At 39.1% G+C, this 20,718-nt stretch overlaps 1 protein-coding gene across 7 annotated transcripts in view; it reads right to left on the bottom strand.

Moving 5' to 3' along the window:
* Mkk4 (MAP kinase kinase 4) overlaps positions 1-20,718 on the bottom strand; it is an 81,021-nt gene that overhangs the window by 39,484 nt on the left and 20,819 nt on the right. For 4 of the 7 annotated variants that reach the window (XR_011393134.1, XM_053789348.2, XM_053789350.2 and 1 more), the window contains 3 exons: positions 7,535-7,567; positions 472-541; positions 19-132 (listed from right to left, as the gene is read on the bottom strand). Coding sequence is in view for 6 of the 7 variants with exons in the window: in XM_053789348.2 (XP_053645323.2) it covers positions 19-132; positions 472-541; positions 7,535-7,567 (217 nt within the window). In the remaining variant the exon portion in view is untranslated. The remainder of the gene's footprint in view (positions 1-18; positions 133-471; positions 542-7,534; positions 7,568-20,718) is intronic. The other 3 variants (XM_053789351.2, XM_053789352.2, XM_053789354.2) reach the window with 1 other exon arrangement.

The raw sequence follows: 20,718 nt of genomic DNA, 5'->3' as shown, positions 1-20,718 counted from the left end.
CCAATCACAGGAGACCACCTTAACAGCCATGATGGTGTTGCTCTTGCGATGGACCATCTTGTTAACCGTTCCAAAACCTCCTCGTCCAATCTCCCCCAAGTCTCGAAGATCATCAGCAGTGAATTCTACTTGCTGTTGAGAGAATAAAAACTGAACTTAACTCACAAAAAAATAAATAATTTAATAAAACTATACAATATGCTAGATACTACTTATTACAGCTACTATATACTGTGTGCACTATTTCATCATGTGTCTTGTAACCATATAAATTACACAATTTTAGCCAAATACAGTACACTATTCTATTAGTAGAAGAGACTGAGCTGACAAGAGGATAAAACAGACATAAAATAAAATACAACTTAATGACAATTCATGTCAATGGAAGAATATATAGACTTAGGCTGTCTTGTCATTTTTTCCACAGAGAGAGAGTACTGCAACTGGCCAAAACTTTCACAGACTTACCAATTCAGGAGAGATCTTGAGTTTTCCTGATGACTGGATACTTTGATAAATTCCTCGGGTGATCTTGTCCCTGAAAATTATCTTAGTTTAGAGCTACCAGCAAATGGAAACTTCATTTAAATAAACATTAGTTTTTGCAATTTCTCTTGTGAAAATATTTTCCAAAAATTTACAGAAATGGTAAATAACAAACACGTACATCACAGAAGCACATTTAGAGCCACAAATCTGTGAATGATCACAGGTGTTCCCAAACATCTCATCCTGAGTTATCAATAAATGTATGTGCACATGTGAATATGCGTATATGCATGTGTATATGTATGTATATATGTGTGAATGTGTCTATGTATATACATACACGCATGCATGTGTCTGTCTGTCTTGTGCTGATTAAGCCGCATCGGTGAGTTTGGCCTATTCAGCAAGGGATTTCTTTGCCAAATTAAGCAGAACGAAAAATCTTTCTTGCTATAAAGCAGCAGAAATCAATCTGAACATAATGGAAAAATATGTATAATTGATTTTAAGTAATATTAAATAAATTTCAACTGACCTAAGCTATAAATAGCAAGATTTAGCTAACAAAAATTATGGTAGTTAAAGTTAGATTAGGTGAGGTTTCTAAGTTAGTTTTGGTCCAAAAATAAAAATCTATCAAATATTATCAATGAACAAAAAAATGATTGATCATTCTGTACAAGAATTTTTTGGGAAAATATTAATTTTTAGGAAGTTCAGGCTATTCGGCAAGTTTGGCTTATTAGGCACAACAAAAATAATACATACTGTATGTATATTTTTTTCAACATGTTGGTACATGTGTATATACAGCTTCTCCTCACTTAACGACAGAGTTCTGTTCCTAAGACCATGTCGGTAAATGATTTCATTGCTAAATGAGGAGCATATTATAATGGTAGTGTGTGTGTGTCAACCATCTTTGATATTGTTTTATTGTCACCTTTGCACCATTTATAACATTTCTGGTATAATTTTAAATGTTCACCCAGTAGTGTACTGTATACTGAAATAAACAGAATAAAGGAAATCAGCTCTAATATACATTAAGGTATAAGTAGTGGTCAGAGAGCCCGTTGTAAGTCTGAGGCATTGGTAAACGAGTATGTCATTAAGTGAGGAGAGGCTGTGTATGTATGTGTGTATGTATGTATGTATGTATGTATGTATGTATGTATGTATGTATGTATGTATGTATGTATGTATGTATGTATGTATGTATGTATGTATTAATGTATGTATGTGTGTGTATGTATATATTTTTTTTTTTTTCAACAAGTCGGTCGTCTCCCACCGAGGCAGGGTGACCCAAAAAAAAGAAAGAAAATCCCCAAAAAGAAAATCTTTCATCATCATTCAACACTTTCACCACACTCACACATTATCACTGCTTTTGCAGAGGTGCTCAGAATACAACAGCTTAGAAGCATATACGTATAAAGATACACAACATATCCCTCCAAACTGCCAATATCCCAAACCCCTCCTTTAAAGTGCTGGCATTGTACTTCCCATTTCCAGGACTCAAGTCCGACTATATGAAAATAACCGGTTTCCCTGAATCCCTTCACTAAATATTACCCTGCTCACACTCCAACAGATCGTCAGGTCCCAAGTATCATTCGTCTCCATTCACTCCTATCTAACACGCTCATGCACGCTTCCTGGAAGTCCAAGCCCCTTGCCCACAAAACCTCCTTTACCCCCTCTTTCCAACCCTTTCGAGGATGACCCCTACCCCTCCTTCCTTCCCCTATAGATTTATATGCTTTCCATGTCATTCTACTTTGATCCATTCTCTCTAAATGACCAAACCACCTCAACAACCCCTCTTCTGCCCTCTGACTAATGCTTTTATTAACTCCACACCTTCTCCTAATTTCCACACTCCGAATTTTCTGCATAATATTTACACCACACATTGCCCTTAGACAGGACACCTCCACTGCCTCCAACCGTCTCCTCGCTGCTGCATTTACCACCCAAGCTTCACATCCATATAAGAGTATTGGTACTACTATACTTTCATACATTCCCTTCTTTGCCTCCATAGATAACGTTTTTTGACTCCACATATACCTCAACGCACCACTCACCTTTTTTCCCTCATCAATTCTATGATTAACCTCATCCTTCATAAATCCATCCGCCGACACTTCAACTCCCAAGTATCTGAAAGCATTCACTTCTTCCATACTCCTCCCCAATTTGATATCCAATTTTTCTTTATCTAAATCATTTGATACCCTCATCACCTTACTCTTTTCTATGTTCACTTTCAACTTTCTACCTTTACACACATTCTCAAACTCATCCACTAACCTTTGCAATTTTTCTTTAGAATCTCCCATAAGCAGAGTATCATCAGCAAAAAGTAACTGTGTCAATTCCCATTTTGAATTTGATTCCCCATAATTTAATCCCACCCCTCTCCCGAACACCCTAGCATTTACTTCTTTTACAACCAACCCCATTAATAAATATATTAAACAACCATGGTGACATTACACATCCCTGTCTAAGACCTACTTTTACTGGGAAGTATTCTCCCTCTCTTCTATATATATATATACACACACACACACATATATATATATATATATATATATATATATATATATATATATATATATATATATATATATATATACACGTGTATATATATATATATATATATATATATATATATATATATATATATATATATATATATATATATATATATATATATATATATATATATATATACATATATATATATATATATATATATACATGTATATTTATATATATCCCCCTACCTTGGTGGGAGACGGCCGACTTGTTGAAAAAAAATATATATATATATATATATATATATATATATATATATATATATATATATATATATATATATATATATATATATATATATATATATATATATATATTTTTTTTCAACAAGTCGGTCGTCTCCCACCGAGGCAGGGTGACCCAAAACAGAAAGAAAATCCCCAAAAAGAAAATACTTTCATCATTCAACACTTTCACCACACTCACACATTATCACTGCTTTTGCAGAGGTGCTCAGAATACAACAGTTTAGAAGCACATACGTATAAAGATACACAACATATCCCTCCAAACTGCCAATATCCCAAACCCCTCCTTTAAAGTGCAGGCATTGTACTTCCCATTTCCAGGACTCAAGTCCAACTATATGAAAATAACCAGTTTCCCTGAATCCCTTCACTAAATATTACCCTGCTCACACTCCAACAGATCGTCAGGTCCCAAGTATCATTCGTCTCCATTCACTCCTATCTAACACGCTCACGCACGCTTGCTGGAAGTCCAAGCCCCTCGCCCACAAAACCTCCTTTATTTTACCCCCTCTTTCCAACCCTTTCGAGGACGACCCCTACCCCTCTTTCCTTCCCCTATAGATTTATATGCTTTCCATGTCATTCTACTTTGATCCATTCTCTCTAAATGACCAAACCACCTCAACAACCCCTCTTCTGCCCTCTGACTAATGCTTTTATTAACTCCACACCTTCTCCTAATTTCCACACTCCGAATTTTCTGCATAATATTTACACCACACATTGCCCTTAGACAGGACATCTCCACTGCCTCCAACCGTCTCCTCGCTGCTGCATTTACCACCCAAGCTTCACATCCATATAAGAGTGTTGGTACTACTATACTTTCATACATTCCCTTCTTTGCCTCCATAGATAACGTTTTTTGACTCCACATATACCTCAACGCACCACTCACCTTTTTTCCCTCATCAATTCTATGATTAACCTCATCCTTCATAAATCCATCCGCCGACACGTCAACTCCCAAGTATCTGAAAACATTCACTTCTTCCATACTCCTCCTCCCCAATTTGATATCCATTTTTTCTTTATCTAAATCATTTGATACCCTCATCACCTTACTCTTTTCTATGTTCACTTTCAACTTTCTACCTTTACACACATTCTCAAACTCATCCACTAACCTTTGCAATTTTTCTTTAGAATCTCCCATAAGCACAGTATCATCAGCAAAAAGTAACTGTGTCAATTCCCATTCTGAATTTGATTCCCCATAATTTATATATATATATATATATATATATATATATATATATATATATATATATATATATATATATATATATATATATATATATATATATATATATATATATATACACACAGTATACAGTGGACCCCCGGTTAACGAACTTTTTTCATTCCAGTAGTATGTTCAGGTGCCAGTACTGACCGAATTTTTTCCCATAAGGAATATTGTGAAGTAGATTAGTCCATTTCAGACCCCCAAACATACACGTACAAACGCACTTACATAAATACACTTACATAACTGGTCGCATTTGGAGGTGATCGTTAAGCGGGGGTCCACTGTATATTTCTCCATGAGGAAGTGGAACAGAATTCTTCCTCCGTAAGCCATGTGTGTCGTAAGAGATGACTAACATGCCGGGAGCAATAGGCTAGTAACCCCTTCTCTTGTGTTCATTACTAAAATTAAAATGAGAAACTTTTGATTTTCTTTTTGTGCCACCCTGCTTCGGTGGGATATGGCCGATGAATTAGAAGGTTTCGTGGGCGAGGGGCTTGGGCTTCCAGCAAGCATGCGTGAGCGTGTTAGATAGGAATGAATGGAGACGAATGGTATTTGGAACCTGACGAGCTGTTGGAGTGTGAGCAGGGTAATATTTAGTGAAGGGATTCAGGGAAACCGGTTATTTTTATATAGCCGGACTTGAGCACTGGAAATGGGAAATACAATGCCTGCAATTTAAGTTTGGCTAACCGGTTTTCCTGAATCCCTACACAAAATATTACCATGCTCACTCCAACAGCTTGTCAAGCCCCAAAAGCCATTTGTATCCACTAACTCTTAACACACTCATACATACCTGATGTATGTCCAAGCACGGTTAGGTTAGGTTAGGTTAGGTTAGGTTAGGTTAGGTTAGGATGACCCCTACCCCGCCTTCTGCCACCTGGGAAGGTACTACTGTCCTGCCAAATGATATTCAACAATTCATCCTGTTCATAACATGAGGTACTATACTGTACATACTCGTGTGTAGGTCACAGTTACAAGACTAGATTTTTTGGCCAAAGTATAAGTTCTTATTTTCATCTGCAATATTTTTAAGAGGTTGACAGGTCAGATGTTCTCAACATAACACCAGCTAAACACTGCAGCAGTGTTGCTAACAGGCAATCACTCTAATACTTCCAGACCAGATGTTACAAAGACAACACCTGAGCAATGCAATGTTGCCTTAGCAGTCACTGTTGCCAGGATACCAGATCACTGCAGTGTTGTTATATTAGACAGTTACTAATTCAAGTATTTATTTCAAAATTACTGAACATACATAAACACAAACAATAATCTGAAGTCCCATAAAATGCACAATATTTCAGGGAACACTTGATGACTGCAGTGTTGCTTTGTCAGACACTGATGCCAGGATAACACTTGATGACTGGTGTTGCTATGTCAGACACTGCTCCAGGACAACACCTGATGACTGCAGTGTTGCTATGTCAGACACTGATGCCAGGACAACACCTGATGACTGCAGTGTTGCTATATCAGACACTGATCCAGGACAACACCTGATGACTGCAGTGTTGCTATGTCAGACACTGATCCAGGACAACACCTGATGACTGCAAGTTTGATACTATTCCTGCACTCAAAACAAACATTATAACAGCATAGATATTCTAAACTGGCTAATGTACAGTACTCCCAGATAATACCGAGTACAGTATGAATTCTTAAATTTTTGTTCTTCACTCCTTAAAAAATTAGGGTCTATTTATATAAGACATACATGAAAAAAAGTGTTAAGTTATATGCAGAGCTATACACCAGATCAGCCTATACTTGAGCATGTTTGAAAGCTATTTAAGCAAGGAGAGCAGGGGAAAAAGCCTTAATCTGAGCCTAGCAATTTTAGAAGAGCTGACATATTGTGCCCAGTCGTGTGAAGATGCCTTAACTGCACTTTGAGAATATGACTAAAACAAAAAAGTTGTACAGGAATACAAGAAAATAATTATAAGGATTAAGTCATGACAAATGAGCCATGAAGTAGGTGTTTATGCCACAAATGAATCTAGGCCAATGCTAAATAAATAACATTCAAAATAATTTTCATGGAAAGAACAAAACAAACATTGTCATACTCAAGAAAACTATACAACTTTCACACTGACTTACACACCAGAATTAACTTTGCTTATTCTTTGATAAATAATGAAACATCAAATTTTTACATTTTTTCTTCCCAAAAATTTCAGAGAGAGTTCCAGTGTTTCTTAATAATTACCCTCCAAGAGCTCAACTAGAGTAATGTGGAGTGCCCTTCCATAACTCTTCCACTCTCTAGCTGCAAGTAATCTACAAAGAAATCTTAACTTCTTGTTACAGGGAAGTTTGGGAAACCTCCTATGCAGTGTATGAACATCCGTATCTAACCTCCCACACAACGTGCACAAATTATGGCCACTGAAAAATCAGACTATTAGGTCGAAAGTGCCCAACATATTTTCACTGCTACATATACTGTATTCACACAGAGGTCTCCTCAAAGCTTTTCATGTGGCATTCTTTACTAAAAATAACAATTTTGATTTGCAGTATAATGCAGCACTTGCCACTGGACTGATTATTAAAGAATTTGTACAATTTCATCATAATCTAGTTTAAACACTACGAGTATTGATGTGGAATATAGCGAGAAGCAATATATTAATTTTTTTAAGTCAAAATAGGCAGAATAATGTGAGCCCGTAGAGAATAAAAAGTCACATTACTGTGGCTGGGACAATACACAAATAACCCGCATTTAGGAGATCGAAGTTGGTCCAAGTCCAACTGTGATGTCATAAATAACCTCCTCTTAGAGCAGATTATTTGTGTAGTGAGTCAGTGGATCAGAAGATTATATACCAGGTGTTTGTAATTAAGAGAAGCACAGGATAGATACAAACATTACAGTCTTGAGTCTCCCACTTACCTTGGTGGAGGTACCGATGCGATGCTCTTACCACTTGGAAAGAAAAAAGCAAAGAAATGCAGGTTATAGCTCTCAGTTCCCAGTTAGTAAGTCCAATAAGATGCTCATAACAGATAAGCATATAATACAGTGTATAAGCAGTATATGTATTTGTACTGTATCTACATACACTGATGTTTATACATACATATACATACACCACTAAGTTATGATAATTAATGTTAGTAAAAAAGTAACTGGCTAAAATTTGAAATATAGTAAGTGGTTTCAGTGAATACAGAGTGCAGGTTAGCACACAGGCACCCAGAAATTTCATTCTTCACATTTAGCCATTAATTACATAAATAGGAAAGAACAAGGTGATGAGAGTAACAAAAAGTCTAAGCAATAATATGTTGAATACCATATTTGAGGAAGGGGTGTGGAGGAAGTGAATGTATTCAGATATTTGGGATTAGACATGTTAGCAGATGGGTCTATGTATGATGAGATGAACCATACAGATGCCTTAACCAGATGTTAAGGCATCTGTGTAAAGAAATTTTAATTATGGAGATAAAATAGGGAATATATCAGATATATAACCTTCTTTTTGGGTCTCCATGCCTCGGTGGGAGACAGCCGACTTGTTCAAGAAAAACAAAAATAATGAGTGTAATAATACCAACACTTTCATGGGTGTGAGGCATGGGTTTTAAACACTGTAGTGAGGAGGCAATTAAAAGCAATGGAGATGTCATGTTTGAGAGCAATGTATGGTGTGAATAGCCTGTAGAGAGCTCAAAGTGTAGAAATTAAAAGATAATATGGGATCACCAAGGGTATAATTCAGGGAGATGAGGGGTAGGAGTTCAGGTTGTCCCAAAAATGGGTGGAAGGAGGGGGTAAAAGAGGTTTTGAGTTACATGAACTTGAGCATCCAGCAGGCTTGTGCAAGTGTGTTACGCAAGAATAAATGGAGAAAAGTGTTTTTTAACTGAAATGCTGTTGGCATGTGTGCAAGGTAAGTTTTATGAAAGGACTAAAGAAAACCTAGTTAACCAACCTGAGGCCTGGAGCTGGAAAGGGTAGTGCCTGAACTCTGAAGGAGAGGTGGGAATGTTGCAGTTGGAGGGTCATCTGAAATGCTATGTCAGTATACTTCTGGCAAGACAGTGCTTGAATGAGTGATTGTAAGTTTTTTTTTTTTTTTTTTTTTTTTTGGGGGGGGGGGGGGGGGGTCGGGGGGGGGGTATGTAAACATTAGGGGAAACAGCTGATACAGTAAAAAAAAATTAATGGCCGTCTACCCAAAACAATAACGTAACATTCAAAGTACGTACTTCATATTCATACACTTCGAAAAATCAATTCAAGCATTTCTTTCAAGTGTTAAGAATGAGTCAAACTTCAGCAACATCAAAGATTATTTTCCTTAATTTTGCTTGAGCAATTCCCAAAATTCAAATTCAAATATACGAGTTACAATGGACACATGGCACTGCTGAATAAATATAAAAAAAAAACACTACTACCTGCACCATTATTCTAATTCAGCAGTAAAAAAAAAATTATAATCAAAGACAACACAAACAGAAACAAATACAGCAGTTAGAATGAACATCAAGTCTTGCCATAAATTGAAAATTTGTACCACACGTGTACAAATTAAAAGAGCTAAAATTACCCTCCCCATCATCTCACTTCCACCACCAGCACCACCTACCACCACCACCACCACCACCACCACCACCACCACCACCACCACCTGCACCTTAGCCTTGATCAGAATATTCAATGTGTAGGATTACAAAAATATATTCTGTGTGGGATTACAAAATATATTCAGCCTAATAAAACAGCTTGAATCACTACTACACAATTTTAGTCTTTTCTGTTTCACTGTGACTATTACCAACAACAAAACCCAATATTCTACATTGTGTACTGCATATATTTGTACAAGCTGTGTGATTTATAGAGCATTAGAACCATTTCAATATTCAGAGCTTGAAGCAGAAAAAGTTCCTGACATTAGATCAAATCCCTGCCATCACTAGTAGTGTTCTGTAATCTGAATAATTTGCCACTAGTGTTATTATGACCATGATATTTGTAATTTGACAGTAAATTAATTACAATATAAACAATATACAGTGGATCCCCGCTTTACGATCAGCTCCCAATGCGACCAATTATGTAAGTGTATTTATGTAAGTGCGTTTGTACGTGTATGTTTGGGGGTCTGAAATGGACTAATCTAATTCACAATATTCCTTATGGGAACAAATTCGTTCAGTACTGGCACCTGAACATACTTCTGGAATGAAATAATATCGTAAGGCGGTGTCCACTGTATTTTAAGTCAAATAGTTGCAGTTTAACCCATCTCCATAATTTGTCTGAAGTCACAGTAAATTTGGAAAAAAATGACAAATCTCCCTGCTAATTAGACTGAAAATAGGTAACTGGGCACCTTTCAAGGCACTCAGCCTGTCCAAACCTTGCCACCAAGGTAACAGACCCAGCATCCTCAGGTATTTTACACAGTACAGTACTATACTTATGTACTCTAAATGCTCAATATTAACCCACATGGAGACAAAAAACACAGGAGGTTGGTTGATCTGTATATTTTGCCCCCCTTCTGGGATCCTCTTCTGGTGAAGAGGAGACCAGAAGGGGGTCAAAGTATACAGATCAATCAACCTGTGTTTGTCTCCATGTGGGTTATTACTGAGCATTGACAAGTGTTCGTTACACTTTAATTATTCAGGTGCTCTAATATTTATGTAATTTTTACATAACAGCAATATAACTATGAATGTGACATTTAATACAAAACAGAATCTTGACAAAAATAAATGAACAAAAATGTTGAGAATTTCAACAGAATATGCAGGTTTCACATGAAATTATTTATACATATTTCAAATACATGTATACATATTTATACATATTTCAAATTATTTATACATATTTCAAATAGGTTGGAGGGAGGGGGTAAAGGTGGTGTTGTGGGCGAGGGGTTTGGACTTCCAGCAAGCGTGCGTGAGCGTGTTAGATAGGAGTGAATGGAGACAAATGGTATTTGGGACCTAACGAGCTGTTGGAGTGTGAGCAGGGTAATATTTAGTGAAGGAATTCAGGGAAACCGGTTATTTTCATATAACCGGACTTGAGTCCTGGAAATGGGAAGTACGTACGTTGCCTGTACTCTAAAGGAGGGGTTTGAGATATTGGCAGTTTGGAGGGATATATTGTATATTTTTATACGTATATACTTCTAAACTGTTGTATTCTGAGCACCTCTGCAAAAACAGTGATTATGTGTGAGTGAGGTGAAAGTGTTGAATGATGAAAGTATTTTCTTTTTGGGGATTTTCTTTCTTTTTGGGTCACCCTGCCTCGGTGGGAGACGGCCGACTTGTTGAAAAAAAACAAAATTTCAAATAGAGTTAGAGCTAAAGAAGGAGCAGCAATAATGTTGAAGGATAAGTTATGGCAGGAAAAGAGGGAATATAAATGTATAAATTCAAGGATTATGTGGTGTAAAGTAAGGGATGGATGTGAAAAGTGGGTTATAGTAAGTGTTTATGCACCTGGAGAAGAGAGAAGTGTAGAGGAGAGAGAGATTTTGGGAATTGTTGAGGGAGTGCATGGGGAGTTTCAAACCCAGAGAGGGAGTACGTGTGGTTGGGGATCTCAATGCTAAAGTGGATAAAACTGTTGTGGAGGGAGTAGTAGGTAAATTTGGGGTGCCAGGGGTAAAAGAAAATGGGGAGCCTTTAATTGAGCTATGTGTAGAAAGAGGTTTGGTAATAAGTAATACATATTTTATGAAAAAGAGGATAAGTATACAAGGTATGATATAGCATGTAATGAAAGTAGTTTGTTAGATTATGTATTGGTGGATAAGAGGTTGATGGGTAGGCTTCAGGATGTACATGTTTATAGAGGGGTAACTGATATGTCGGATCATTATTTAGTTGAAGCTACAGTTAGATTAAGAGGTAAATGGGACAAAAGGAAAATGGCAACAGTAAGTAAGAGAGAGGTGAAGGTGTATAAACTAAGGGAGGAGGAAGTTAGGGTGAGATATAAGCAACTATTGACAGAAAGGTGGAATAGTGCAAGTATGAGTAGTGGGGGGGGTTGAAGAGAGATGGAATAGTTTTAAAAATGAAGTATTAGAATGTGGGGCAGAAGTTTGTGGCTATAGGAAGATGGGTGCAGGTGGAAAGAGTGATTGGTGGAATGATGAAGTAAAGGGTGTGATAAAAGAGAAAAAGGTAGCTTATGGGAGGTTTTTACAAAGCAGGGGCTTGGACTTCCAGCAAGCGTGCATGAGCATATTAGATAGGAATGAATGGAGACAAATGGTATTTGGGACCTGACAAGCTGTTGGAGTGTGAGCAAGGAAATATTTAGTGAAAGGATTCAGGGAAACCAGTTATTTTGATATAGCCGGGCTTGAGTCCTGGAAGGGGTTTGGGATATTGGCAGTTTGGAGGGATATGTTGTGAATCTTTATGCGTATATGCTTCTAGACTGTTGTATTCTGAGCACCTCTGCAAAAACAGTGATTATGTGCGAGGTGAAAGTGTTGAATGATGATGAAAGTATTTTCTTTTTGGGGATTTTCTTTCTTTTTGAGTCACCCTGCTTTAGAGGGAGACAGCCGACTTGCTAAAAAAAAAAAGTGTTATAAGAAGAGCAGAGTATATGGAGAGTAAAAGAAAGGTGAAGAGAGTGGTGAGAGAGTGCAAAAGGAGAGCAGATGATAGAGTGGGAGAGGCACTGTCAAGAAATTTTAATGAAAATAAGAAAAATTTTTGGAGATAAACAAGTTTAAAAAGCCTAAGGAAAGAATGGATATGTCAGTTAAAAACAGAGTAGAGGAGTTAGTTGATGGGGAGCTGGAGGCATTGGGCAGATGGCAGGAACATTTTGAGGAACTTTTAAAGGTCAATGAAGAAAGGGAGGCGGAAATTTCATGCACTGGCCGGGGAGGCATAACATCTTTTAGGAGTTAACAAGAGCAGGATATGAGTGTGGGGGAGGTGCGCGAGGCATTACGGAGAACGAAACGGGGTAAAGCAGCTGGAACTGATGGGATCATGAGAGAAATGTTAAAAGCAGGGGGGGATATAGTGTTGGAGTGGTTGGTATTTTTGTTTAACAAATGTAAGAAAGAGGGGAAGGTAACTAGAGATTGGCAGAGAGCAAGTATAGTCCCTTTATATAAAGGGAAGGGGGACAAAAGAGATTGTAAAAATTATAAGGGAATAAGTTTACTGAGTATACCAAGAAAAGTGTACGGTAGGGTTATTATGGAAAGAATCAGAGGTAAGACAGAGTAGGATTGCAGATGAGCAAGGAGGTTTTAGAGTGGATAGAGGATGTGTAGATCAAGTGTTTACATTGAAGCATGTATGTGAACAGTATTTAGATAAAGGTAGGGAAATTTTCATTGCATTTATGATTTAGAAAAGGCAGGTGGGGATATAGTTTTGGAGTGGTTGGTGCAATTATTTAATAAATGTATGGAAGAGGGTAAGGTACCTAGGGATTGGCAGAGAGCATGCATAGTTCCTTTGTATAAAGGCAAAGGGGATAAAAGAGAGTGCAAAAATTATAGGGGGATAAGTCTGTTGAGTGTACCTGGTAAAGTGTATGGTAGAGTTATAATTGAAAGAATTAAGAGTAAGACGGAGAATAGGATAGCAGATGAACAAGGAGGCTTTAGGAAAGGTAGGGGGTGTGTGGACCAGGTGTTTACAGTGAAACATATAAGTGAACAGTATTTAGATAAGGCTAAAGAGGTCTTTGTGGCATTTATGGATTTGGAAAAGGCGTATGACAGGGTGGATAGGGTGGCAATGTGGCAGATGTTGCAAGTGTATGGTGTAGGAGGTAGGTTACTGAAAGCAGTGAAGAGTTTTTACGAGGATAGTGAGGCTCAAGTTAGAGTATGTAGGAAAGAGGGAAATTTTTTCCCAGTAAAAGTAGGCCTTAGACAAGGATGTGTGATGTCACCGTGGTTGTTTAATATATTTATAGATGGGGTTGTAAGAGAAGTAAATGCGAGGGTCTTGGCAAGAGGCGTGGAGTTAAAAGATAAAGAATCACACACAAAGTGGGAGTTGTCACAGCTGCTCTTTGCTGATGACACTGTGCTCTTGGGAGATTCTGAAGAGAAGTTGCAGAGATTGGTGGATGAATTTGGTAGGGTGTGCAAAAGAAGAAAATTAAAGGTGAATACAGGAAAGAGTAAGGTTATGAGGATAACAAAAAGATTAGGTGATGAAAGATTGAATATCAGATTGGAGGGAGAGAGTATGGAGGAGGTGAACGTATTCAGATATTTGGGAGTGGACGTGTCAGCGGATGGGTCTATGAAAGATGAGGTGAATCATAGAATTGATGAGGGAAAAAGAGTGAGTGGTGCACTTAGGAGTCTGTGGAGACAAAGAACTTTGTCCTTGGAGGCAAAGAGGGGAATGTATGAGAGTATAGTTTTACCAACGCTCTTATATGGGTGTGAAGCGTGGGTGATGAATGTTGCAGCGAGGAGAAGGCTGGAGGCAGTGGAGATGTCATGTCTGAGGGCAATGTGTGGTGTGAATATAATGCAGAGAATTCGTAGTTTGGAAGTTAGGAGGAGGTGCGGGATTACCAAAACTGTTGTCCAGAGGGCTGAGGAAGGGTTGTTGAGGTGGTTTGGACATGTAGAGAGAATGGAGCGAAACAGAATGACTTCAAGAGTGTATCAGTCTGTAGTGGAAGGAAGGCGGGGTAGGGGTCGGCCTAGGAAGGGTTGGAGGGAGGGGGTAAAGGAGGTTTTGTGTGCGAGGGGCTTGGACTTCCAGCAGGCATGCGTGAGCGTGTTTGATAGGAGTGAATGGAGACAAATGGTTTTTAATACTTGACGTGCTGTTGGAGTGTGAGCAAAGTAACATTTATGAAGGGATTCAGGGAAACCGGCAGGCCGGACTTGAGTCCTGGAGATGGGAAGTACAGTGCCTGCACTCTGAAGGAGGGGTGTTAATGTTGCAGTTTAAAAACTGTAGTGTAAAGCACCCTTCTGGCAAGACAGTGATGGAGTGAATGATGGTGAAAGTTTTTCTTTTTCGGGCCACCCTGCCTTGGTGGGACTCGGCCGGTGTGATAAAAAAAAAAAAAAAAAAAAAAAAAAAAAAAAGGCATATGATAGAGGGGAGAAATGTGGCAATGTTGCAAATAGTATATGGAATAGGTAATAAGTTACTAAATGCTGTAAAGAGCTTTTATGAGGATAACGAGGCTCAGGTTAGGGTGTGTAGGAGAGAGGGAGATTACTTCCTGGTAAAAGTAGGTCTTAGACAAGGATGTGTAATGTAACCTGGTTGTTTAATATACGTATTTATAGACGGGGTTGTAAAAGAAGTAAATGCTAGGGTGTTGGCGAGAGGGGTGGGATTAAATTATGGAGACTCAAATACAAAATGGAAGTTGACACACTAACTTTTTGCTAATGATACTGTGCTTATGGGAGATTCTAAAGAAAAGTTGTAAAGGTTAGTGGACGAGTTTGGGAGGGTGTGTAAAGGTAGAAAGTTGAAAGTGAACACAGATATGAGTAAGGTGATGAGGGTATCAAATGATTTAGAAAAAGAAAAATTGTATATCACATTGGAGAGAAGGAGTATGGAAGAAGTGAATGTTTTCAGATATATGGGAGTTGTAATGTCAGCAAATGGGTTTATAAAGAATGAGGTTAACCATAGAATTGATGAAAGAAAAAAGGTGAGTGGTGCATTGAGGTATATGTGGAGACAAAAAAAGTTATCCAGGGAGGCAAAAAAGGGAATGTACAAGAGTATAGTGGTACCAACACTCTTATATGGGTGTGAAGCTTGCTCTGCAAATGCTGCAGCGAGGCAGTGGTTGGAGGCAGTGAAGATGTCCTGTCTAAGGACAATGTGTGGTGTAAATATTATGCAGAGAATTCGGAGTGTGGAAATTAGGAGGAGGTGTGGCGTTACTAAAAGTATTAGTCAGAGGGCTGAAGAGGGGTTGCTGAGGTGATTTGGTGATTCAGAGAGAATGGATCAAAGTAGGATGGCTTGGAGAGCACATAAATCTGTAGTGAAAGGAAGGCAGGGTAGGGGTCATCCTCAAAAAGGTTGGAGAGGGTAAAGGAGGTTTTGTGAGCGAGGGGCTTGGACTTCCAGCAAGCATGTATGAGCATGTTAAATAGGAGTGAATGGAGATGAATGGTTTTTGGGACCTGACGAGCTGTTGGAGTGTGAGCAGGGTAATATTTATGGAGGGATTCAGGGAAACCAGTTACTTCTATATAGCCAGACTTGAGTACTAGAAATGAGAAGAACAATGCCTGCACTTTAAAGGAGGGGTTTGGGATATTGGCAGTTTGGAGGGCTATATTATATATGCTTCTAAACTGTTGTATCTGGGTGCCTCTGCAAAGACAGTGATTATGTGTGAGTGAGGTTAAAGTGTTGAATGATGATGAAAATATTTTCTTTTTGGGGATTTTCTTTCTTTTTGGGTCGCCCTGCCTCGGTGGGAGATGGACGACTTGTTGGAGAGAAAAAAAAAATTCAAAATGGACTGATTTGGTATATGATAGAAAACCCATGAACGGCAGTTACTACTAGAACTGCTATTCTAGTATGCAATTATTTGCCGGTTTTCAAAAACAAAACAAAAAAAAGAAATAGAAGATGTGAAGCAAATGACCTTTTTAGATACACAAATAAGTACCATACTCAATGTTTAAATTCTATTTGAAAAGTACCATAGTAAACCTTTGATTTAACGGATTACTGCATTTTACGTCATTTTACCCCATTCTGATTGACTTTGTCAATTGTTTCTGAATCAATTAAAACCCAGTGGACTTTGTCCCGTATTTTCAAAGTCCAGTAAATCAAGATTTGTCGAAAATGGTATAAAATACTGACAAGTTGATGACTTAAGACTGTTGAACATACTTCTTAATCATCAGCTGTACCACAGCCAACAGGAAGGGAGGAGAACGATTTTTTTTTTAGCTAACACACATGTAAATAAAAATAACTCATTTTACCTTATTCCTGGTATATCTCCTTTATAGCACAATAATAAGATGTTATCTCCTTTATAGTATAATAATAAGATATCTCCTTTACAATATGTATAATAATAAGGTATTAAAAGAGCCCCAATGGAAATAAGCCACTTGTCTGACTTTTTTGTGGGTTATCCTGGGTTCTCTACACATATGCTGCTATGTATGATAATCTATGTAACTGTATTTGTGTATACCTGAATAAACTTACTTACACATGTCTGAGGAGCATATAAAAATTTCCAACTTTGGATCATTATTATTATTATAATCAAAAAGAAGCGCTACGCTACAAGGGCTATACAGCGCTGCAGGGTAGGGAAGGAAGCGAGGGTATTGGGCGGCAGAAGGGAGGAGGGATGATCAGTAGGTTACAGAAAACAGCGGGGTAGGGGATAGTACGGGGGTAGAGGGTAGCAAGAAATTGAGGTAGAAAGGGCTGAAGGTATCAGAATTTGTGAAGTAAGTCAGTTGTCAAAAAGTCAATGAGAGAGTCCGGATGAAAGGTGGGTCCATCAGCGAGAAGGGAAGGTAAAGAGAGAGCAGCGGAGGGAAGACGATGACGGAGCTAAATTCTGCGTGCTCGTTGATAAAGTGAGCAGTCCAACAGAATGTGGCTGACTAATAATGGAGCCTGGCAATTCTCACAGAGAGGAGCAGGGCACCTCTCCGTGAGATATCCATGAGTAAGATGAGTATGGCCAATGCGAGAACGGGAGAGAGTAGTCTCCCAACCTCGACACTGGTGATAAGAAGACAGCCAGTAACCTATACTCGGTTTAATGGATTGAAGTTTGTTACTGAGCATAGTAGACCAACGTTGTTGCCAACGGGTGTGAAGGTGGGAAGATATTGCAGCAAAATAGTCCGTAAATGGAATACTTCTATATGAAACTGGTAGGTCATGTGCTGCTGACCGCGCAGCAGTGTCTGCCTGTTCATTGCCCTGTACGTCAACATGACCAGGGACCCAACAAAAAACAATATCATTATGCTTGGTAAAGATGCGGCGTAGCCAAAGTTGGATACGGGGGACTAAGGGGTGAGGTGTATCAAATTTCTGTATAGCCTGTAAAGCACTAAGGGAGTCTGACACAACCACAAATGATGACACAGGCATAGATGCAATACAGATAAGTGCTGCAAGGATGGCATACAATTCAGCAGTAAAAATACTAGCCGAAGATAGTAAATGCCCTCGTACGACGCTCTCCGGAAACACTGCTGCGAATCCTACGCCATCAGAAGACTTAGAGCCATCTGTGTACACAGCAATGGCATGAGAATGAGAGTGGAAGTGGTCAAGAAAAAGAGAGCGGGAAGCGACCGTAGACAGTTGGGCTTTCGAGCAAGGGAGAGAGAAAGAACAGACTCGAACAGCTGGAACTTCCCAGGGGGGTAGGGAAAAGTGAGATGCTACATGAACATAGAAAGGCGGTAACTGAAGAGATGACAAGAGCAAATGAAGGCGAAGAGAGAAGGGACGGAGTAAACAGGGGCAGCGAACAAATAAAGAATGTCTACTAATACAGTGGTCCCCCGCTTTTCGTAGTTCCCGGCAATCGTAAAATTCGCCAATCATAGGGGTATTTTCGTATAAACATGGACTCGCTTTTCACAGGTTGACTCGCGAGTCGTAGTTCGTCCGGGACGCGTACGCACGGCATGGGCCAGGGCGGCAGCCAGTCTGGCATTGTTTACCAGTGAGCGAAGGTCCCCTCGCGTGCTCCAGCGAAATATTTCATAATATTCCATTTATTTTAGTGCTTGCAAGTACTAAATAAGCTACCATGGCTCCAAAGAAAGCTCCTAGTGCCAAGCCTGTGGTAAAGAAGGTGAGAAATACGACTGAATTTAAGAAAACCATCACTGAACAATATGAAAGTGGTACAAGTGTGGCTGAACTGTCCAGGATGTATAAGAAACCCTACACAACCTTATGTTCCATAGTGGCCAAGAAAAATGAAATAAAGGATGCTGTTGTTGCAAAGGGAGTAACTATGCTGACAAAAATGAGATCACCAGTACTGGAAGAGGTTGAGAAGTTATTATGGGTGTGGATAAATGAGAAACAATTAGCAGGAGATACTCTTATGACTTCGTTTATTTGTGAAAAGGCTAGGCAGTTGCATGAAGATTTGGTAAAGAAATTGCCTGCAAATAGTGGTGAAGTGAGTGAATTTAAGGCCAGCAAAGGCTGGTTTGAGAGATTTAAGAACCATACTGACATACACAGTGTGGTATGGCATGGTGAAGCTGCCAGTTCGGACCACAAGGCTGCTGAAAAATATGTGCATGAATTCCAGGAGTACACAGAGGCTGAAGGACTGAAACCTGAACAAGTGTTCAATTGTGACGAAACAGGCCTCTTTTGGAAGAAAATGCCAAAGAGGACCTTCATTACACAAGAGGAAAAGGCAATGCCAGGACATAAGCTTATGAAAGACAGGCTGACGCTAATGTTCTGCGCTAATGCTAGTGGGGATTTCAAAGTGAAGCCATTACTAGTGTACCATTCTGAAAATCCCAGAGTGTTCAGGAAAAACAATGTTATGAAGAGTAAATTGTGTGTGTTTTGGAAATCTAATAGAAAGGCATGGGTCATGAGGGAAATTTTCGTCGAGTGGTTCAATGAAGTGTTTGGCCCTAGTGTGAAGGAGTATCTCCTGGAAAAGAAATTGGATCTCAAGTGCATGCTAGTAATGGACAATGCACCTGCTCATCCTCCAAACTTGGATGACCTAATTTTCGAGGAGTCTGGGTTCATCACAGTAAAGTTCTTGCCCCCGAATACCACTCCTCTCCTCCAACCCATGGACCAGCAGGTTATTGCAAACTTTAAAAAACTCTACACAAAAGCAATGTTTCACAGGTGCTTGACTGTGACCACAGACACTCACTTGACCCTAAGGGAATTTTGGAGAGAACACTTCAGCATCCTCCACTGCATAACCCTTATAGGTATGGCTTGGGAGGGAGTGACTACCAGGACTTTGAACTCTGCCTGGAGAAAATTGTGGCCAGATTGTGTCGACAAGAGGGATTTTGAAGGATTTGGGACTGACCCTAATGAGCCTATGTCTGTTGTAAATTCAACTGTGGCACTGGGGAGTTCCATGGGGTTGGATGTGAGTTTGGAGGATGTGGAAGAATTGGTGGAAGACCACAATGAAGAGCTCACCACTGAGGAGCTGCAAGAGCTTCAGCAGGAAGAGCAACACATCGCAGCTCAGAATCTTGCTGCAGAGGAGGAGGAAGAGAGATGGAAGAAGGTGCCTTCTTCAGAAATTAAAGAGATTTTTACTATGTGGGGTAAGATGGAAAGCTTTATGGAGAAACATCACCCTAACAAGGTTGTTGCAAGCCAGGTTGGCAACATGTACAGTGACAAAGTCTTGTGCCATTTTAGGGAAGTGTTAAAGAGACGCCAGAAACAGAGCTCTCTCCACAGTTATTTTGTAAGACAGGACTCCAGTGACTCTCAAAGTGGTCCTAGTGGCATTAAGAAAGAGAAGAGAAGCAACCCCAGAAAAGCAAATGGTACCTGAGGTGTTGATGGAAGGGGATTCCCCTTCCAAACTATAAACAATCCACTCTCTCTCCTCCTCCAGTCTCCCATACACTAAAAATAATCTCCAATAAAGGTAAGTGTTACGCTGTTAATGTTTCATTCATCATTTCCCATTGTATTGTTTATGTACTACATGTATATTTCATGTAAAAAAATTTTTTGTTTTAATACTTCTGGGTGTCAGGAACGGATTAATTGTATTTACATTATTTCTTATGGGGAAAATTGATTCGTAAATCGTAAATTTCATTTATAGTAACGGCTCCAGGAACGGATTAATTACGAACAACGAGGGACCACTGTATCAGTGACCATTCTATAAATGGAAGGATTGCGGAGATCATGAGAGCGTACATAGTAGCGAAGGCAATGGGCATCACGGCGATCGGATAAGGATGGAACGTTCGCTTCTGCACAGAGGCTCTCAACAGGGGAAGAGTGAAAAGCACTGAGCCATAAACGTAATCCTTGGTGATGAATGGGATTAAGGCTAGAGAGAGTAGCAGGAGATGCCGCTGA

The sequence above is a fragment of the Cherax quadricarinatus genome, chromosome 44 (genome assembly GCF_038502225.1).
Source record: "Cherax quadricarinatus isolate ZL_2023a chromosome 44, ASM3850222v1, whole genome shotgun sequence".
Taxonomy (NCBI): Eukaryota; Metazoa; Arthropoda; class Malacostraca; order Decapoda; family Parastacidae; genus Cherax; species Cherax quadricarinatus.
Note: the sequence above shows the minus strand (reverse complement) of the source record. Positions and strands in the feature narration are given on the sequence as shown.